Raw genomic sequence first — 23,299 nt, 5'->3', positions numbered from 1 at the left:
TGAAGATCAAAGCTATTTTTTATATGATAAGTTACCTCAAGTACGTTGTATGTAATCAAAGAACATTGTACAATAGGGAGCAACTGAATGAGGCAGTACAGCTGTTGTGACACTTACCTCATACACAGGAAATGGAGTCTGTTGTGTCCGGCCATCTCGATTTATGCTTTACATGGTTTTCTAAAATAACTTTTTGGAATTCTGAGTTAGATCCTCCGTAAAGGCTGTGGCTGAGTACCTGTCCTATCCCCAGGGTATATTTATGTATTCTGTGTGTACGAATATTTTTAGATATCAACGGTCAGTCCTACCCGGAACAGGTGAATCGACAAAACTACACACCGAAGAAGAGTCTAGTGTATGAAACCTGACGAAAGAAAACTCCAAGGTCCACCGTAGGTCAACAGAGCCTACAGAAAAGGATAAGGAAGCAGGTAAGAGAGCAAAGGAAGAAAGGCTGGCAAGGTGCCCCATCCGGGAGCAGCCAGAGGCCCTCAAGGGCAGAAAGTGTGACAGGGGCCTTAACTTTTGCCAATTACTGGAGGCACCCCACCCAACATTACACAGAAAAGACTTGTGACACAGATAGGGCGAGAGAAGCACAGGAAAACAGAAGAACAACACCGAGCCAAACAGAAGAGTCAAGAAGGGAGAAGAGAAAAAGAAGGGTAGAGCACAGCCTGGGGCAGACAACCAGGCTTGGACAGCCGTTGTCCGGTTGGGGGAAAGGAGATGACAGGGCATCCTGTCAACCTCTTGACGAGCCAATGAGGCTAAGGTGCCCTCCCTTAGACAGAGTGATAAAAAACCCCTTCACGAATAATCCATAAAACTGGGACAATGGCTGAGGCATCATCTGCTAACACTGGGGTTAGCCAGTCAGGAAGATTAAGAGTCCGCTGCAGAGTGGCTAGGTTAGGACAGTCTGGCAAAATTGTGACCACTGTCAGATGGGTACCACAATGACAATGGGGCAGATCGTTGCGACGGAGGAGATGTCCACAGTCAGTTGAGTATGGCCAACGCAGTGCTGGCAAGAGACAACAGAGCCCTTGCGAGAGGTCCATACAGTAGTTTGTTCGACGAAGTCAGTGTATGCCATTCCGTATTCCAAATCCGTAGAACCTGACAGCATAATACCAACTGAACGTCCAGTTCAGGAATAATGATCCCGAGAAGAGGCTTGTCGGTAGCCAATCTGGCTAGCCTGTCAGCGATTTCATTCCCCAGGATCCTAAAGTGATCTGGGGTCCGGGCAAAGACCACCGACCATTCTTTCGTTCAAGGGCAAAAAGGGAATTCTGGATACTGAGAAATGAAGGATGGTGAAGGTTACGACTGGTCAAGAGCTTGTAAACCATTCAAGGAGTCACTAAAGATGAGGAAGTGACTCGCCAGCGTAAGAACAGATATGCTCAAGAATACGAGATGGCCACTAACTCTGCAGTGAAACACTACAGTCATATGGTAAGGAGTGGAATTCGTTACATCCTGCACGAACGTAAGCAAAGCCAGTGTGAGCGGCAACCATCGAGCTATCAGTATAGACAATGTATGAACCTCAAAACACACCAAAAATGGAAAAGAACTGGTGGCAGAGGGCCTCAGTCAGGGCCGAGTCTTTTGGATGTTATGACAGGTCAAGACAAAGCTGTGCATGGGATGCATGACGGAGGGGAACATCAGTGGGCCTGGAGAAAAAATGGTAGAAGGGTAAGCTGGAATTCAGCAAAAAAAAAAGGGGAACAGATGTAGGTTCATACTGATTTCAGGACATACGCAAACTCCACCTGACACACTATTATAGTCACTACAGTTCTCGTAATATCCCCTATAGCTGTGTAGGGCAGCGGTCTGCATTTCCAGGAACCAGGTTTTCTGAAGGGCAATGCAGAAAGCAGGTGTAAAGCTTAACAGTTGCCATAGTGCAACCAGGAGGTGGGATGAACCACCGCAATTCCACTGGAGGATGACGTCATCGTGAGACTGGCAAGGCATGGAATATTCAATTAGGAAGTTATGCCTCAGGGTCACCTGCTGTCACCGACTTATTGCCTGAGCAGTCTATATCATTGTGTCTGAGGGTTCGGCGAGATCTATGTCCTGAGCGGATGCCAGAATCTCTACCTCATCTGCAGATGCAGAGCTTGTAGGTAGCAGTGCTGTGGGTGCCACCACAATTCCCTTGGTCTTCGGGATCTTCTTTTTGGATTTCTCTCACTGCTCCTTGGGTTTCCTTGGCTGGGAGGACTTCACTGATACAGTCTCCGGGACTGAGGATGAGCGTGAAGCCCTACGACCAGCTCCTTTTGGGCTCTTCAGCCACTGGCAGGTGTCATCTTTCCCGCTAGCAGAAACCTGGGAAAGGTGTGACCCAATGACCCCTTCCTAGCGAGAGGAGCTGAAGAAGACTTACACTTCTCCGGCGGAGAAGTGGGGATTGGTATCCCTGATGGTTGGGGGGAGGGGGGTTGCTACAGAAGTAGATGGTGTAGGAGCAACACATGACAGTGGTAGACCATCACCTTGACCTTCTCAGGTAGTGTATCACCCTCGAAGGCCAAGATGGAGGCACCGGTGGCAACCCGTTTATCTCTCGGTGCCCAGTGGACACGCCAAACGAAATGTACACCTCACCACTCTTAATTGGCGCACAGCTCATCATCAGACTGCAAAAGAAGGCCCCTGTGAAATATGATACCCTGGGCCATATTTAAGCTCTTATGGGGCGTGATGTTTATGTACACATGCTCCAGCTTGTCAGAAGCGAGTAACGACCATGACTAGGCAGAGGATGCTGTTTTGATCAAGACTGACCTAGATCGCATTTTAGACAATCCCTCCACCTACCCAAACTTGTCCTCTAAATGCTCAACAAAAAACTGAGGCTTCTTCGTCATGAAAGATTCCCCATCAGCGCTCGAACATACAAGGTACCGGGGCGAATAAGAGCCGCCGCCATCATTAGCATGACGTTCCTCCCCTGGTGTGGCCAGGGAGGGGAACAATTTGGGGTCGTACTTCTGTGTGTTGAATTGAGCCCATGAGTGCTTAGAGTCTGCTTGTGTTTGACCACCAGCAAGAGATGATGTACTATGGTTCACCCTGTGTCATCCGCCCTGATGCCACCCACTCCGACCAGCAGGCCTCCCCATGGGCACTACCCAGCCACAGTGAAGGCCACCTGGCAGGATGACCATTGCTGGGAGTCCTGATGCCTCAGGGTGACGGGCATCTATTCCTCAGCATAAGTGGGGAGTTATTAAGGGCGCAGGCATCAGCACAGCGATCCCTGTGTGGTCAGAGGGCTACAACGAACAGGGTACATGGCAGCCCCACCACAACGGACTGGCTGCCATGCTGGATATCAAGTGGAACCAAGCAAACAAGCCCATTATCATTGTCAGTGTAGAAAATGATATGCACAGTTGATGGAAAAATACACACCCAGGAGGGTGACCTTGCCCAACAATTGGAGAATGAGCAGAAGTGCAGATCCACATTGATGAAGGATGCAATAGGTCTCAGTGCATGATGCACACGATGCACCATGTAAGGCGTCCTTCCTCAATTGGCTTGCTCTTCGGAAAATTTTGAAAAATGGAGGTGAAACCCTACAGGGGACCATCACATGAAGGCCGAAGCGTGACAGACTCCTTTTAGTCACCTCTTATCACAGGCAGGAATACCTCGGGCCTATTCTAACCTTGGACCCGCAGGGGGTGAATCTGACCTGGTCCTGGTGCAGCGTCTCTGGCTGTAGGCACAGATGATTTCAATTCCCACACAGAGAATGGAAGCTCGTACATCACACCACTGCACGAGTAGAAGCAGAGCATCATCATTTCCACAGCCCTACAGCAAATGTGCTGTAGTTTGTCCGGATGATACAGTTTCCAGCTAAAACCTAAGCGAGACACCATTTCTCAGTAAGAACATAAGGGGAGATGTAAAGCCCTCACACGAAACCCACCTTCTCGAGTTCCAAACTCGTGCAGAGGGAGTAGACCGATAAATGGAAGTTGCGAAGTCCTTTTGGGGGTTCCTCTTCAGTACTTTTATTGTTCACCTGCTCGTGCTCTCACAATTTTGACGGCACACAGACTTACCCAGGTGGTATTTAACTGCTGCAAAACTGCACACCCAGCTCTGATGGCCGAGCAACAGTCTTCATTCCATCGAGGTTAAGTGTAGCTCCACTCCCCAGGTACATTGACAAGAGCATGTACTCGTACTTGAATCTGTGGCAGCATCACACTTGGCAACTGGTTTCGTTACGCGCTGGAGGGGGAAAAAGATGGCATGGGTTTGAAACTTTTTTTTGCTTCACCACAGTCTCGACTTTTCCTTCTCTCATTACAAAACCAAACCTTCTGCTCCATACTGGTCAATCCCCATAGAAGTTTATACATTTCGGAGGAATGTCGACTACAGCTGTCAGATCCATGAGCTGTGCCTTCACAATTTCTAAACATAGCTCTCCCATCACACACCACAGTTGTATGACCAAGTCTCTGATATATGAGGCACTGTGCCAGATTGAGAACAAACAGTTGAAGCTTTTGCGTCAGTGGCCAATCTGCAGCTGGTGACAGGATCACAACTGCCAGTACCTGACCACTGCTGGCAGAGCTCCCAGCCCCTAGCTGTGGCACAATCTTCGGCTTCACCCTGCCAGTAGCTGCACTACCGCAAACATGGGCCTCAGTGCCACGGAAACATGCAACCTCCTCTCCCCCCACCTCACACTTATGAGGCTTATGGTATGATAATGTGGCATGTGCCCCACTGAGTGGAGGACCTAGAAGTGATACAAGAGACTTTATCAATACAAATTTATAGTACGCTAAAGGAAGCTGACATACAGTGTTTCCTATTGTCACCAGAGCTGTGATAAAAAAATCACAAATGTCAATAAAGGTAACAAATCACCATCACAAGTACCCAAATTCTTACAATCATTAGTGGGCCCTGAACTTTTGCCCAAACAATCTTTTCACAAGCTATGGTTCCATTAACTTCCAGTTGACAACTGTGCTGTCATTGTGACACACCCTTACCACAACAAGTCTTAGCCAAAAAAGCTACACAACTTCATAAACAGCTTAGATGAAATTTGTACATACACAAAAATCAATAACAGACAGTGTTCCTACAATGCACAGGTTTATGGAAGCTGCATCACTGACTCTGGAACGTGCACAAATACTTCCCACCCACTGCGTACATCTACTAAACCCACCACGGGGCAGTTGGCAACCCAAGAGCCAAAACTCAAAATGTAAGTTGCTACACACCAACAACAGCTACCAAGAAACAACTGGAGAGAGTGAGGGGAGGGGGGGGGGGGAGGGGGAAGGAAAACAAATACACAATAAAATGCTGTCCCGTAAGAATCACCAGAACAACGGTGTTGTTACCCCAGGCATTTTGGCAACTCTGCCTGCCAATGCATTTGGTCTAGCAATTGCGCAGATTTAAAAGACATGTATTACTGGGCACTAAGGTCTGCCAGCAACAGTTAAGCTCCTAGAACTGGGTGTGGTACAGAGACGGTGCAAACGCCACACTATCTGCAGTCAAACAATCATTCTGACTTATTGTGCAGGCCGGTACATCGAGTGAAGAGTTTTTGACTGATTTGAGTTCAGAAGTCAGCGCTCTATCTTACAAGAACACAACGAGATGGGCTTAATGCGACCAACAACTCCAATTTCCCTGTCTATGATGAAAAGCAGTTAACACTGCATCTGAATTCCGACTGCCACTTGACACTGACTTTTGCTATTACAGACATACTCGGTCCTATAATTGCTCCAGACTTTTTATGTAACTTTCTGCTGGTTTCAAACATTCTCAACAGCCAATTGGTTGCATCAAGTGCAGTGTGATGCACGTGTGGCTTCCCACACAAAGAAACCCGGCTCCTCTCATCATTAGGGTTTTGTGATTCTACTGTGTGCTCACAGCAGTGTGGAGCACACATGTATGCTTCACACAAGAACTCCGAGACAAGATTCACAAAACAATGTCAGATGATGTACTTTCCCCATGACTTGCTTCAGGATTTTCCAACACTCACCAAACCCGCCAGTGCCACCAGGGACTGTGACATGCACTATTCGACATCATATCTGCCTTGGTGATGCGTGGTTAAATTCCTGGGATACTGTCTCCAGCACAGGCTTCTCACCATCATATGAGTGGGCAAAAGCAGCACAACAGGTACCCCTTCCCAAAACTGATGAGAGGACCCACTGATGCACTCTGGCTGCCACTGAGTAGCCACTCTCAGTACTACTCAATGCTAAATATACTACTGGTATCTTAAAATACCGTGGAGTCCAGGGGAAAAAGCAGCTTTCCACGACCTAAAGAAACGTCTGTCACAGACATTGCTGCCGAGACAACATTTACGTGCTTTTGGTCAATGTGAGCCAAACAGCAACAGACACAGCTCTTTGGTAAAGGAGTGGATGGCAAATGGCAGGCGCTTGCATTCCTTTTTAAAAACTTAATGAAGCAGCAAAAATGGATTGCTACTGACCGTGAGTTGTTTGTTATTTACTTCGCTAAGAACCATTTCCAAGCATCTGTTGAAGGGGGACACTTCAGATTTTGTATGGGCCAAGCAGCTATCTTTCAGAGAGAGACAGACCTTGGCTCACAACAACAGTGAAGTCACGCCAAATATATCACACAGTTCACAACTAATGTGCTTTTTTTTAAAAAAAAAAAAAAAAAAAACACCTCATCACAGACTGAGTATCTCAGAATTGCACCAATTTAAACTCCATTCACTGGGTAGAGTAGGTGTCTAAGTAACAGGAACCTCCTCTGTTATGCAGTCTTGCACAAGAGCAGTGAATAGCTCTGCAGCTCAGATGTGTATCACCTCCAAATCTGCTGGACGGAATTTGGTGTGATGTAGCAAAGGGGTTGGGGTGCAGCAACCCTACATACCAGAACAACATCACTGTGAGGCTTTCGACACACTGCGTAACCTGGTCCTCCCAGGAATCTGAGTTGCACATAAGTTAGTATCCGACAATGATGCGTGGCCCAGAGATCAAAAAGATTGTTGTGTGCAAGCACGTGCATGTCTATTCATGCCAGTGTAATAAGATTGGCAGGTAAATCTTCGTTCCGATCACTCCATTTCCAACACTGTCAGCAAGAGTTGCATATGCAAGTGGACACCGTGGACCAGTTGCTGTATTCTTTGGGACGACACTATTCACTGACAGTGATCAATAGTTTTAACAGGTGGCCAGAAGTTGCCACAATCCAGAACATACGTGCCAGTTGAGCAATAGTACACTCACAGTTCTCCAGGTTTGGCATTCTGCATAATGTAACCACAGACTGAGGGAGGCAATTTGAAAAGCCAGTTTTCCCACAAACTGTTACTACCGTGAGACTGCATCCAAGCCCGCACTCCGATGTACTTGCCACCAGCAACAGGATGGTGGAGTGGTGTAACTGCCTGCAACTAACCTAATGTGTAGGCCTAACCCCTCATTGCCCCTGGTCACACTCCAATTGAGAACAATGAAGGCAGACATACAACACTCTCCTGTACAGTTAGTCTACAGCGAGCAGCTGTGGATGCCAGGAGGATTAATTGAGCCAGTGTTCTGAGCTGGTCATTCTCGAGCTACAAACACAGCTGGCAGAAACTGGAACTGGAATGAGGAAAACTGAGCCTACCAATACTGCCAGAAATGGAGACCTGAAGATATTCGTGTGCAAAGATCAGCAGAAAACATTCCAGGTGTTGCTCAGGTGTGATGCAATATGCCCATTGCTTCTTTCGCTCTACTCTGGACTTTACAGAGCAGTCTCAAGTATAAGCCACCATTTCAAAATTGACAAGATCTGCAAACAGGTGGCAGTTTCAACAATGTGGCTCAAACCTGTGTACAGCTGCAACGGCACACTCCTTACTCAGCCTGTCAAATTGCACTTCATTGTGGAGGGTGACATTTCAACATACAGTTTTGCTCAACTTCGGTACCAATAGAGGACACCGAAATGACACCCGCAGAACGGGAGCAGCCCACACCTGCAACAAACATTTTCACGGGAACTGGCAGACGAATCTAGTGCAAGTTCCCCATATAGCAGGATGTCACTTCTTTTTTGCTTCAGTTGGCATGGTTACACTGTTGTTGGCTCTCTTTCCTACTGTATCTTATGTAAGAGTGAATAAAAGCTATCTGTTATTTACAACAAAATTATATATCACTCCCACCATTACTATATAACCTTCAAGCATCTGCCAGTTCAGTTTCTTCAGCATTTACGTGATGCTGCATGGGCAATCCTACTGTCAATATTTTGCATTATTCGTATTGGGTGCGGGCCACACACAATTTAGGAATATTCTAGGTTAGGTCACATAAGTGTGTATGCCATCATTCCATTTCATATCTGTACGAACTGTAACACGCAGATATTTTTATTAGTTCACAGGATACATCTACGATTTACTGAAATTGCACTCTTATTATACGTTTCTGCATTTTGTGGCATGCACAATTTTGTATTCCCGAACATTTAACGCATGTTGTCTTCTCTGCACCACTTTGAAATCTTATGAATATACTTTTTAAGGCGGACAGAAAAGAATAACTAGAATATTTACATGGTGGACTGTCCAGAAAATCCCCACGTATCTCTAACACAAGCAGCAAGGTGTAAGTGGCGAAGAGAGTTACACGACACTAAATCCGCAATTTGTTACATTTATAGCAATTTTAGTGATTGATTGACAGCTAGCGGGATATTGGAATTCACACAACTTTTGCAAAATTGTACGACGCGTTCTTAATACAGTACTGAAGATTATGTGATTAATATCCTTAACTTCAATGTGTGAAACAAAAGAAATCAAACTGCGAGATGTGTAACGAACGATAAATTTAAAACTTGCTCTATTCATACAGACGTTGAATGTCGTGTTAGATCCTGGTTTCATCAGAATGTCAAGCAACATTGTCACAAGTTGATAATCCTCGTTACCTGACACTTTCCCATTTGAATTTTATGTGGTGTAAACGGCCTGGCGTGTTCCTCGATGTTTAGCGGTTGATAAATCGTTTCACGTAGGTAGTGTATGAATCTACGAAAGCATCCAACACAAACTTTTCTTTCTCTTGTCTCACATTCGCTTTCGTAACGGCCTCCATTCCACTGATTTCTTCGATCTGGCCTCTTCCACGTGACTTCAATCTCCAATGGGGTAGCAAGCGAAGTCCACACACACTTACCAATAAGCGCGTCCTGTCAGACGCAGCGTTCCGTGCGCAGTAATGATGCGCAGTGTGTTAGCATCACAAAATGCAGTCTGAATCAAAAACTTTGTTGACAACTCCAACAGAAAAGCCGAATCATTACTCGTAAGTTCCGGGATTGAAGTGTCGAGTGTTTTCTGGAGGGCGTTTGCACTATAAAAGTTCACCGATAAGGATGAAGATGATTTTTCTTCCTTTTACAGATATTTGAAGGAGTTTCGTGTGGAACAGTGTCCATTGTTTCTTCAGCATAAATGTACCCAACACAGACCTTTCACTTGTTTTCATTGGCATTTTATGAATCAGCGGCGGAGGAGACCCGTTAGAAGACGAGATGGAACTTTTAATTATAGTGCTGATAATTACTGCACGAAGTTTGATGAAACGACAGGACAGTGCCCCGAAGGAGATGAGTAAGTTCAAACCAGTAGTTTTTATATTTGAATCTTTAAATACCTCTTTATTTTTATACGCATTTCGTCGACCATCACGTAACGCCTTTGCATTTCATCTAAGCACGTTACGTTATAAAATTGTTAGTTCTTTTTCATTAAAAATATTAACAACCATTTCGGATTAGTTTCTGTCATTTGTGCATGATAAAATACAGCAAATGTTATTGATCTATACATATTTGCATGGAATGCGATCCTGGATTATTATTTATTGTTTTCAGTTGTCAGTTTTTACACCGCACAGCAGGTGATACAGAAAGACGCTATCACCTGAGATATTACAAGACATGTATGTGCGTTCATGATACGGATTCACGAGGATTTTGTGTGAAAAACGGACCACATTGCGCGTTTGCTCATGGTAATCATGACCTAAGGCCCCCAGTGTACGATATTAATGAGCTTAAGGTGAGTTCCCTATCACCGTTCTCAGTTCATTTTGTTTACTTTTACGCTTACTTTAACTGTCAAACCCAGTAAGAATTAGAAATGCGTTTGATAAGTTAGATTTGATAGATTTAAGATTATTTATTAGGGATTGAGCTAGTCATTTCAATTACCAGTTATTTAACAGATCAGAAGTTTTGTGAAGAATTTCACTTAATACTGTACCATTTATGCTGGCATAAATAAATTATGAAAGTACATCTCAACTCAATGTAAATTTTGGAACTGGCTTACTATCCTTAGAGCAAGAACTGCCCATCAGCACTTGCGCATTTAAACAGCAGGACAGGATTTCAGTATGATAATTAAGCTACAGTTACAGACTCATAAGTTTGTTAATGTAGTAAAAGGGGGAGGACAGTAAAGCAGTTGCTCCACACGCCCCCCCCCCCCTCCTCCCTTCCAGTAAATAGATTTATGCGGCCAATAAACATCAACAGCAAGACTGCAACATTTCTGCAAATTGAAATTGACAGGTGGAAATATATGGTCTCCCACACTGAAACCAAGAACAGCATTTTCATATAAGTTCCTCATATGTAATTAAGCTTCAGAAGAGTCAGATGTATTTTCTTTTTTGAGTAAAAATGTCTAGATGATATTAAACAGTTACAACATGTTGTTGTTGTGATCTTCAGTCCTGAGACTGGTTTGATGCAGCTCTCCATGCTACCCTATCCTGTGCAAGCTTCTTCATCTCCCAGTACTTACTGTAACCCACATCCTTCTGAATCTGCTTAGTGTATTCATCTCTTGGTCTCCCTTTACGATTTTTACCCTCCACGTTGCCCTCCAATGCTAAATTTGTGATACCTTGATGCCTCAGACCATGTGCTACCAACTGATCTCTTCTTCTAGTCAAGTTGTGCCACATACTCCTCTTCTCCCCAATTCTATACAATACTTCATCATTAGTTATGTGATTTACCCATCTAATCTTCAGCATTCTTCTTGTCCAAACTATTTACCGTCCATGTTTCACTTCCGTACATGGCTACACTCCATACAAACACTTTCAGAAACAACTTCCTGACTCTTAAATCTATACTCGATGTTAACAAATTTCTCTTCTTCAGAAACGCCTTCCTTGCCATTACCAGTCTACATTTTATATCCTCCCCACTTTGACCATCATCAGTTATTTTGCCCCCCCAAATAGCAAAACTCCTTTACTACTTTAAGTGTCTCATTTCCTAATCTACTTCCCTCAGCATCACCTGACTTCATTCGACTACATTCCATTATCCTTGTTTTGCTTTTGTTGATGTTCATCTTATATCCTCCTTTCAAGACACTGTCCATCCCGTTCAACTGCTCTTCCAAGTCTTTTGCTGTCTCTGATAGAATTCAAATGTCATCGGCGAACCACAAAGTTTTTATTTCTTCTCCATGGATTTTAATACCTACTCCGAATTTTTCTTTTGTTTCCTTTACTGCTTGCTCAATATACAGATTGAATAACATCGGGGAGAGGCTACAACCCTGTCTCGCTCCCTTCCCAACCACTGCTTCCCTGTCATGCCCCTCGACTCTTGTAAGTGCCATCTGCTTTCTGTACAAATTGTAAATGGCCTTTCGCACCCTGTATTTTACCCCTGCCACCTTTAGAATTTAAAAGAGAGTATTCCAGTCAACATTGTCAAAAGCATTTCTCTAAGTCTACAAATGCTAGAAACGTAGGTTTGCCTTTCCTTAATCTTTCTTGTAAGGTAAGTCTTAAGGTCAGTATTGCCTCACGCGTTCCAATATTTCTACGGAATCCAAACTGTTCTTCCCCGAGGTCGGCTTCTACCAGTTTTTCCATTCATCTGTAAAGAATTCGCGTTAGTATTTTGCAGCTGTCACTTATTAAACTGATAGTTCGGTAATTTTCACAACTGTCAACACCTGCTTTCTTTGGGATTGGAATTATTATATTCTTCTTGAAGTCTGAGGGTATTTTGCCTGTCTCATACATCTTGCTCACTAGATGATAGAGTTTTGCTCTCCCAAGGCCATCAGTAGTTCTAATGGAATGTTGTCTACTCCTGAGACCGTGTATCGACTCAGGTCTTTCAGTGCTCTGTCAAACTCTTCACGCATTAGCAAATCTCCCATTTCATCTTCATCTACATCCTCTTCCATTTCCATTATTTTGTCCTTAAGTACATCACCCTTGTATAGACCCTCTATATACTGCTTCCACCTTTCTGCTTTCCCTTCTTTGCTTAGAACTGGGTTTCCATCTGAGCTCTTGATATTCATACAAGTGGTTCTCTTTTCTCCAAAGGTCTCTTTAATTTTCCTGTAGGCAGTATCTATCTTACCCCTAGTGAGATAACACTCTACATCCTTACATTTGTCCTCTAGCCATCCCTGCTTAGCCATTTTACACTTGCTGGCGATCTCATTTTTGAGACGTCTGTATTCCTTTTTGCCTGCTTCATTACTGCATTTTTATATTTTTTCCTTTCATCAATTAAATTCAATATTTCTTCTGTTACCCAACAATTTCTACTAGCCCTCGTCTTTTTACCTACTTGATCCTCTGCTGCCTTCACTACTTCATCCCTCAGAGCTACCCATTCTTCGTCTACTGTACTTCTTTCCCCCATTCCTCTCAATTGTTCCCTTATGCTCTCCCTGAAACTCTGTACAACTTCTGGTTTAGTCAGTTTATCCAGGTCCCATCTCCTTAAATTCCCACCTTTTTGTAGTTTCTTCAGTTTCAATCTACAGTTCACAACCAATAGCTTGTGGTCAGAGTCCACATCTGCCCCTGCAAATGTCTTACAATTTAAAACCTGGTTTCTAAATCTCTGTCTTACCATCATATAATCTATCTGATACCTTCTAGTATCTCCAGGATTCTTCCATGTATACAGCCTTCTTTCATGATTCTTGAACTAAGTGTTAGCTATGACTAAGTTATGCTCTGTGCAAAATTCTACAAGGCGGCTTCCTCTTTCATTCCTTCCCCCCAATCCATATTCACCCACTATGTTTCCTTCTCTCCCTTTTCCTACTCTCGAATTCCAGTCACCCAAGACTATTAAATTTTCGTGTCCCTTCACTACCTGAATAATTTCTTTTATCTCATCATACATTTCTTCAATTTCTTCATCATGTGCAGAGCTAGTTGGCATATAAACTTGTACTACTGTAGTAGGTGTGGGCTTCGTGTCTATCTTGGCCACAATAATTCGTTCGCTATGCTGTTTGTAGTAGCTTACCCGCACTCCTATTTCTTTATTCATTATTAAACCTACTCCTGCATTACCCCTTTCTGATTTTGTATTTATAATACTGTATTCACCTGACCAAAAGTCTTGTTCCTCCTGCCACCGAACTTCACTAATTCCCACTATATCTAACTTAAACCTATCCATTTCCCTTTTTAAATTTTCTAATCTACCTTCCCGGTTAAGGGATCTGACATTCCATGCTCCGATCCGTAGAATGCCAGTTTTCTTTCTCCTGATAACGACGTCCTGTTGAGTAGTCCCCACCCAGAGATCCGAATGGGGGACTATTTTACCTCCGGAATATTTTACCCAAGAGGACGCCATCATCATTTATCCATACAGTAAAGCTACATACCCTCGGGAAAAATTACGTCTGTAGTTTCCCCTTGTTTTCAGCCGTTCGCAGTACCAGCACAGCAAGGCCGTTTTGGTTAATGTTGCAAGGCCAGGTCAGTCAATCATCCAGACTGTTGCCCCTGCAACTACTGAAAAGGCTGCTGCCCCTCTTCAGGAACCACACATTTGTCTGGCCTCTCAACAGATACCCCTCCGTTGTGGTAGCACCTACGGTACGGCTATCTGTATCACTGAGGCACGCAAGCCTCTCCACCAACGGCAAGGCCCATGGTTCATGGAAAAGTTGCAACATAGGCCTAGGTAATTGTCAGATTTTTATAGAATCCTGATTGAGTACAACATATGATTACCGAATGTTGAGTGCAGTCTCACTACCAGCCTGGAGACTTACCCTGAGATTTTCTTCCCATACTTCTAGGACCCACCTGTGTCCCTTGTACAGTACAGTACAGTAAGCATGCTGAGTGTTGTGACTGGATAATTGCTTGTGCTTATTGCTCTACCAATCTATATGTTCATCAAAAATGCTAGTGCAGAGAAATAAGGAATTCTGAGAACGAAATGGCAGGGATAAGGCAAGCTATATTTTAACATACATAATTACAGAACACAATGCATTAAAGCACATTGTTAAGGAACAGTCAAAGAGCTCTCATTACAGTATGTGGAATTAACCCCCCCCCCCCACACACACACACAAAATATATCAAAGAATGGAAAATCCAGGATGGAATATAATAATATTGTGAAAAGAATAGTTGCTACTCACCATATAGTGGAGATGTTGAGTTGCAGATAGGCGCAGCAAAAGGACTGTCAGAAGGTAAGCTTTCAGCCAACAAGGGCTTTATGGAAAATACACACACACACACACACACACACACACACACACACACACACACACACACACACACACACGTATATACACGACCAATGACTACAGCCACTGGCTTCAGCTGCCAGAGACTGTGGTCAGTTGTGTGTGTGTGTGTGTGTGTGTGTGTGAGAGAGAGAGAGAGAGAGAGAGAGAGATTTCCGATCACGGCCTTGTTGGCCAAAAGCTTACTCTCTGACAGTCCTTTTGTTGTTCCCATCTGCGACAAAGCACCTCTGCTATATGGTGAGTAGCAACTATCCTTTTCATTGTATTGTTATATTCCATTGTTTGACTGTTCCATTCCTCTCCCATATGCACTTTAAATGGCTTACATATCAAGAGGTCGCAGTTGTGAAGTCCTCTCAGAATAATAGCAAGTTCTGTATTTCTGTGTCTCAGTTTATCTTTTCTCTTTCAAAGAATTTTTCGAATGACTACTAAACTGATCTACTTTCTCTCCTACACTCTGTTAATCCATAATTTCATACCAGCCTCATCCATTCAACCGGTGTTTGAGAAGGTTTTGCCATTGTTTTGCACTTGAAAATGACCATCAACACAACATGTAAAGACCACAGTGTAGTGCATTTTCTCATGTCCGCTTGTTTTGTAGTTACAGTTTTATCATCTTTCATGGCAATGGTTCTGTTATTTGCACATCAAATGTCAAAGGAGTTTCGTCCATATTTGCTGTTTAGATTAGTTCCACATTGCTGTTTCCGTGCGGTTCTAGGTGCTTCAGTCTGGAATTGCGCTGCTGTTACGGTCGCATGTCCGAATCCTGCCTCGGGCATGGATGTGTGTCATGCCCTTAAGTTAGTTAGGTTTAAGTAGTTCTAAGTATAAGGCACTGATGACCTCAGATGTTAAGTCCCATAGTGTTTAGAGCCATTTGAACCATTTGTGAATGATACCAAAACACCAACACCTACAGCAAACACTACGGAAATTGGAATCAGACATTTCCATTGACGACAGCTGACGATACGAAAACACCAATACCTACACATAAAACTTCGAAAATTAGCATCAGTCATTTCCCTTGACCTATATAGGTCAACCATAGCTAATAGCTATTCATTCGAAAAGACAAACACCAACGACTACGAAAAACAAAACCACAACACACACACACACACACACACACACACACACACACAGAGAGAGAGAGAGAGAGAGAGAGAGAGAGAGAGAGAGAGAGAGAGAGAGAGAGAGATAGAGAGAGGGGGGGGGGCACCATCAAACACAGCAAGACAACATCTACAAACACAACCAACTCATAAACTCCGCGCCTTAGTAACGTCACACACCATAACACCCTTTCACCATGGGTCAAAGCAGATGGGTTGAATCTGACACTTCCATTGACCCATATTTTGGTTTTGATTCGCATGACACTTCCTAAACCTGTAGCACCACCTAACTCCATCTTTAAAGTCTGTTATGTTCCACTGTAGCACTAGTTTTAGTATTTGAATAATTTTGTATTAATTCCAATGCCATTTTGACAGTGTCCTTGATTTCATTTCAATGTGTCATCATCTAGTTTTGGCAGTTTTGCATTCAGTCCTCTGTTTCTACATTTAGTCTTCCTCATTCTTTTTTTCAGTGCCAATCGCAAATGGTTTTTTTCTTGGTAGGGGCCAAAATATCGCCCAGTTGTTGTATTCCCATGTCCTTCTACATGTGCTATTACTTTGAATTTATAGCCCACAACATATTAATATCTGTTATTTTTTTCCATTACATAACTAGTTACTAACAGAAATATTGTGCTATTACCAACAACACAGATCTCTTTCACTTAAAGTTCACTGGCTCTGTAGACTGTAGTGGCATATCACAGGCTAGGCAGTGTTCTGCATTTGTGATGGCAGGGTGGGAGGGAGAAGTCTTAGCAAGCTTGTGAATCCCTGTAGCTCGCATTCGTCGCATCGGTGCACTGTTGCTGCCAGTTGAATCCAGTGTTGCCAGATAGAGAGAGATTTCCTGTGGAATTAAATATTTGGCCAATTTTTAGACTGGCAGAAATTGTAAATCAAACAAGTGTAAGATGCACTTGAATTTTGTAATCTTATAGTCTGTAAAATACTGCTGTACCTCTCCCAACTCATGCATGTTAAACTTGGTTTTGAATAGTCTTTTTAAATTGTTCGTTTATTATTCATCTTTAGTTAAAATCAAGAAATCATCCAGCCATGTAGCTATTATTCTGATCTCTGCTTTACTTCTTCTATAGTAGGTACCAGGATTTGCCTTAGATTGTTTCATACTCATTTTAAGGTTTCATGCAGACATCTGTTACAGTAATAACTACTTTGTTTCAGTCCATAAATACTTTTCATCACTTGCCAATTTTCTCTTTTTCCAGATGAGTTTTTCTAGTTTCTTCTGGTGAGATCACATGTATGTGTATTTCTTCGTCTAATTTCAGGTTTACATATGCTATCTTTATATCCATTTGATAAATTAGTAAAATTTCTTTTATTGCTAGGGTGAAAAGGCACCTAAGTTTCCACCCATTCAGAAGTTTTCTTTTGAAAAATTCTCTTTCTGAGGCATGTTTCATTGTGGAGATTTTGAGCCACTCATAGTCTCTGCAACTGTTGTAGGTTCATCATTAAAAGGTTGGGCTGCATACATTTCATAATCAGGGTATTCCTTAGGCTTAGGTGTATGAGAAGAAAATATTTTCTTCTTCTTCTTCATCCTCTACAACTGTATGTTCATAGAATGTGTCTACTTAGTGTTTATTAACTCATACATGAAAATCTGGTTAATTTTTTTTACAGGAGCACGATGATCATTCCATTTGGGGTTTGTGGAAGGTACAATGGCATTTTTGATTTTCGTTGGAAATATTTATTGTGTATGCTTGTTTCTGACACATGATGTGTGTATCCAGGAGGATCTCCTGACTACGGATCAAATGGTTCAAATGGCTCTGAGCACTATGGGACTTAACATCTGAGGTCATCAGTCCCCTAGACTTAGAACTACTTAAACCTAACTAACCTAAGGACATCACACACATCCATGCCCGAGACAGGATTCGAACCTGCGACCGTCGCGGTCACGCGGTTCCAGACTGTAGCGCCTAGAACCACTCGGCCACTCTGGCCGGCTAACTATGGATCAGTTGGAACATAAAGTACATCTACTCTGAACAATGTGTTCATTGTCATCTTCTTCCTCATCTTCAGTTTCTGTTTCTTTTCCAGACTTAATGTTTATTAAATTTGAGGCTGTATTGTCTTGATGACACTCTTTTACTTCGATTTTATAATTGTCAAGAAATATGTCACCACTATTGATCACCATCTTCTTATACGTAGGATTCATGGGTCAGTAACCCTTTGAGGCTTGACAATAGCCTACAAAAATGTACTTCTTAAGACTTTGGGTACCATTTTTCCTTCTGTGATTCCAGGATGGAGAGAAGGAAATGTAGTAGGTGAATATGGATTGGGGCTAAGAAATGAAAAGAGGAAGCCACCTGGTAGAATTTTGCACAGAGCATAACTTAATCATAGCTAACACTTCGTTCAAGAATCATAAAAGAAGGTTGTATACATGGAAGAAGCCTGGAGATACTGACAGGTTTCAGATAGACAGAGATTTAGGAACCAGGTTTTAAATTGTAAGACATTTCCTGGGGCAGATGTGGACTCTGACCACAATCTATTGGTTATGAACTGTAGATTAAAACTGAAGAAACTGCAAAAAGGTGGGAATTTAAGGAGATGAGATCTGGATAAACTGACTAAACCAGAGGTTGTACAGAGTTTCGGTGAGAGCACAAGGGAACAATTGTCATGAATGGGGGAAAGAAATACCGTAGAAGAAGAATGGGTAGCTCTGAGGGATGAAGTAGTGAAGGCAGCAGAGGATCAAGTAGGTAAAAAGACGAGGGCTAGTAGAAATTGTTGGGTAGCAGAAGAAATATTGAATTTAATTGATGAAAGGAGAAAATATAAAAATGCAGCAAATGAAGTAGGCAAAAAGGAATACAAACGTCTCAAAAATGAGATCGACAAGAAGTGTAAAATGGCTAAGCAGGGATGGCTAGAGGACAAATGTAAGGATGTAGAGGGTTATCTCACTAGGGGTAAGATAGATACTGCCTACAGGAAAATTAAAGAGACCTTTGGAGAAAAGAGAACCACTTGTATGAATATCAAGAGCTCAGATGGAAACCTAGTTCTAAGCAAAGAAGGGAAAGCAGAAAGGTGGAAGGAGTATATAGAGGGTCTATACAAGGGTGATGTACTTGAGGACAAAATTATGGAAATGGAAGAGGATGTAGATGAAGATGAAATGGGAGATATGCTACTGTGTGAAGAGTTTGACAGAGCACTGAAAGACCTGAGTCGAAACAAGGTCTCAGGAGTAGACAACATTCCATTAGAACTACTGACGGCCTTGGGAGAGCCAGTCCTGACAAAACTCTACCATCTGGTGAGCAAACTGGCGAAATACCCTCAGACTTCAAGAAGAATATAATAATTCCAATCCCAAAGAAAGCAGGTGCTGACAGATGTGAAAATTACCGAACAATCAGTTTAATAAGTCACGGATGCAAAATTCTTTACAGACGAATGGAAAAACTAGTAGAAGCCGACCTCGGGGAGGATCAGTTTGGTTTCCGTAGAAATATAGGAACATGTGAGGCAATACTGACCCTACAACTTATCTTAGAAGCTAGATTAAGGAAAGGCAAACCTACGTTTCTATCATTTGCAGACTTAGAGAAAGCTTTTGACAATGACGACTGGAGTACACTCTTTCAAATTCTGAAGGTGGCAGGGGTAAAATACAGAGAGCGAAAGGCTATTTACAATTTGTACAGAAATCAGATGGCAGTTGTAAGAGTTGTGGGGCATGAAAGGGAAGCAGTGGTTGGGAAGGGAGTGAGACAGGGTTGTAGCCTCTCCCCTATGTTATTCAATCTGTATAATGAGCAAGCAGTGAAGGAATCAAAAGAAAAATTCGGAGTAGGTATTAAAATCCATGGAGAAGAAATAAAAACTTTGAGGTTCGCCCATGACATTGTAATTCTGTCGGGGACAGCAAAGGACTTGGAAGAGCAGTTGAATGGAATGGACAGTGTCTTGAAAGGAGGATGTAAGATGAACATCAACAAAAGCAAAACGAGGGTAATGGAATGTAGTCTAATTAAGTCGGGTGATGCTGAGGGAATTAGAATAGGAAATGAGACACTTAAAGTAGTAAAGGAGTTTTGCTATTTGGGGAGCAGAATAACTGATGATGGTCGAGGTAGAGAGGATGTAAAATGTAGACCGGCAATGGCAAGGAAAGCGTTTCTGAAGAAGAGGAATTTGTTAACATCGAGTATAGATTTAAGTGTCAGGAAGTCATTTCTGAAAGTATTTGTATGGAGTGTAGCCATGTATGGAAGTGAAACGTGGATGATAACTAGTTTGGACAAGAAGAGAATAGAAGCTTTCGAAATGTGGTGCTACGGAAGAATGCTGAAGATTAGTTGGGTAGATCATATAGCTAATGAGGAGGTATTGAATAGGATTGGAGAGAAGAGAAGTTTGTGGCACAACTTGACTAGAAGAAGAGATCAGTTGGTAGGACATGTTCTGAGGCATAAAGGGATCACCAATTTAGTATTCGAGGGCAGTGTGGAGCGTAAAAATTGTAGAGGGAGACCAAGAGACAAATAGGCTGATCAGATTCAGAAGGATGTAGGTTGCTGTAGGTACTGGGAGATGAAGAAGGTTGCAGGATAGAGTAGCATGGAGAGCTGCATCAAACCAGTCTCAGGACTGAAGACCACAACAACAACAACGACAACAACATACCAGGATCTGTACAATAGCTTCACATCAAAAAATTTGTAAGTGTCATAGGTTTTGCTTTCTTCCTGTCTGCACTTCATAGGGAGTTGAATTTTTTATTTCTTTGGTAGGCAGTCAGTTGATCAAATATACAGCCATGGATACCATCTCTGCCCAAAATCATTTACGTAACCCAGCATCTGTTAACATACTTCTTGCTGTTTTAACAATAGTCCTATTTTCTCTGTGTGCAGCTCCATTCTGGGATGAACGATATCTGATGGTGACTTGGTGTCTAAGTCCTACTTCCTTCAATTGTTTATTGAATTTTCTATTGGTACAATCCCCCACCCCAATTATCAGTTCTGACTAGTTAATCTTATTTCCTGTTCTCTTTCTCCATATTGAAAAGCTTTGGAAAAATATTAATCACTTGATCATTAGAATTTAAAAAATAAACATAGTTATATATTGAGTAGTCTATGAAGGTAATTTGTGTGTTTTAAATGCAAGCTGTCTGTGGTTTAAATGGTAACCTAGCCTGTTTAATTTGTATACAAATTTCATGAAGTTCTTTGCATTTACCACAATCTTCCCTTCCTGTTACCGTGTACTCTGATAATGAAATGCTTTTTCTGTTTACGTTCCCAAGTCTTCTATGCCATAAGAAACCTTTTGCAGAGTACACACAATAGTTTACATCTTCATATATGTCTTTAACAGTATCTAACTTGAAAATTCCCCTTTCATAAGTCGCCATAGCCATAATTTCCCCGTGTTGAGTAAATATTTTTGCTACGTTTATATTGAAGATTAATCTGTTGCCCCTCCGCTGTGGATATACCCATATGTGTTTTATTAGTGACAGCATAAATATTTGTTTTCTCTGTAATAATATGCACTGATGCTCTTGAATTAAACATCCATTCTGGTTCTCTGTTATCCATTTTTCCTCAAGAGTAATAAGTGGAGAGTGCCTAACCTTGATTAGCTGCCCTCCTTTCTGGACTATTCGCATCATACTCTTTTTCCTTTGTTTGTGTCCTTTTATGGCACTGGGGTGCAATTTTAACCCATCTTGTGACAGTTGTAGCACTTTACTAGTTTCTTACTTTTCTACTTTCCATGATAGAATAAAGTACTGTAGCTAATTTTCTTCTCCAGAGTATGACACAATGATGTACTTTTCGCTTCCTGCAGGACTTCACTTTCACTCTGTCTCCCATAATTGGTAAGCACGAGCTTCCTCTCTCCATAACCATGGGTGCATATTTTTCAGGCAGTTCTGCTAAATAATGTGCCTGTTCATTCATCGACAATCTTGAATCCAGTGCTCCTTAATCTGTTTGATGTAGATGTTATCTTGTTAATGTACTCGTCCACATTTTTACAAATATCAAGTCGAGTGGTCATAAATTCACAGAGTAATCCGACTTTTCTTGGAAGGCTGCCATTTTCAAATGCATACTGTAACTTGTCCCAAATTTCTTTTGCCATAGCAATTTTCTCTGTGTACTTGACTCACTGGATCAGTTAATAACATCAACTTTGATATTGCCTCCTGGTCCTTATGTGCATAATTTTTCTCAATAGGCTTCAGTGTACCATTCATTAGGTCTCATAAATCATCCAGATATAAGTATGCTTCCACAGCAAATTTCCATGTGGCATAGTTCTTGAGATCTACAATTTGCAGTATTTATGCCGCACTCAGTTTTCACAGTAATCTTTACTGGTAGTAAAGACAGTATTAAATTAATGCAAATTTCTGCACCATTTCCTCATTCCGATAGCTTTCACTGCACCTCACTATTGTGGTGATTCTTTCCTTCTACGAGGGTGTGCTGAACACTAATTTTTACATGAAAACCCTTCAAGAATTTTAGAAAAAACAAACTTCATTAACGTTCTTCATGTCTATATATTCATTTCTCAATATAGTCACCCTGGCGACAAACACATTTCTTCCAATAAGAGATCAAATTGTTGAAACCATCACTGCAGAATGTTTGAAATAGTTGAATGAACCACAGCCTCACCTCTGCTTGCATCCCTTCATCACTGTCAAAGTGAAGTCCACAAAAGTGTTCTTTAAGAAGTGGAAACATATGAAAATTGGATGGAGCCTAGTCAGGACTGTATTGTAGGATGATCGATGGACAGTAAACCTTATAAGATGTTGGATTTTCGAAGGTGTCACAGTGTTAGTGTGTGATCTAGTATTGTTGTGCTAAAGGAGAGAGTGCTCCATGCATGGAAAAACTTTTCTGCAGTTAGAAACTTGATTACAGCCCGCTGGTTGTCACATATTGACATAGTTACATTGCACACTGCAATATTGCACACTACAATTCCAAGCCCTCTTGTGGCAGAAAGTTGCAACTTGTGTCAGTTATGGTGAAAAGTCGACCGAGTAATATGCATGACATATAATACCTCAACAAAGACTGAGAATAGAATAAGAAATAGTGTAGTCTGGCTTCAGCTGACAGAGACTGTGGTCGCGCGCGCTTGTGTGTGTGTGTGTGTGTGTGTGTGTGTGTGTGTGTGTGTGTGGGAGGGGGGGGGGAGGGGGGTCTATTTTTGAATTTTTGACAAAGGCCCTGCTGGCTGAAAGATTATTGTCTTGTGTGTCAGACTTTTTGTTGTGCCTATCCGCAACTCAGCATCTCCACTATACGGTGAGTAGCTGTCCTCTTCATAATATTGTTACATTCCCTCCTGGATTTTCAGTTGTTGGATAAGAAATTTGGACGCATTACTTTTCAGCACGTCTTCGTATGTTTCAGACTTCATATTGAAAATGCATTTACTTCATGCTGAACTCATAACCCAG

At 42.2% G+C, this 23,299-nt stretch overlaps 1 protein-coding gene across 1 annotated transcript in view; it reads left to right on the top strand.

Moving 5' to 3' along the window:
- Positions 1-9,282: 9,282 nt before the first annotated feature.
- The window catches only part of LOC126456756 (putative E3 ubiquitin-protein ligase UNKL), a 264,897-nt gene continuing 250,880 nt past the window's right edge, over positions 9,283-23,299 (top strand). The window contains exons 1-3 of the mRNA XM_050092503.1: positions 9,283-9,401; positions 9,500-9,709; positions 9,973-10,159. Of these exons, the coding sequence (XP_049948460.1) occupies positions 9,343-9,401; positions 9,500-9,709; positions 9,973-10,159 (456 nt within the window). The 5' untranslated portion in view covers positions 9,283-9,342. The remainder of the gene's footprint in view (positions 9,402-9,499; positions 9,710-9,972; positions 10,160-23,299) is intronic.

This window comes from Schistocerca serialis, chromosome 2 (assembly GCF_023864345.2).
Source record: "Schistocerca serialis cubense isolate TAMUIC-IGC-003099 chromosome 2, iqSchSeri2.2, whole genome shotgun sequence".
Taxonomy (NCBI): Eukaryota; Metazoa; Arthropoda; class Insecta; order Orthoptera; family Acrididae; genus Schistocerca; species Schistocerca serialis.
The sequence above is the reverse complement of the archived record's forward strand: the minus strand, read 5'-3'. Positions and strand labels throughout refer to the sequence as shown.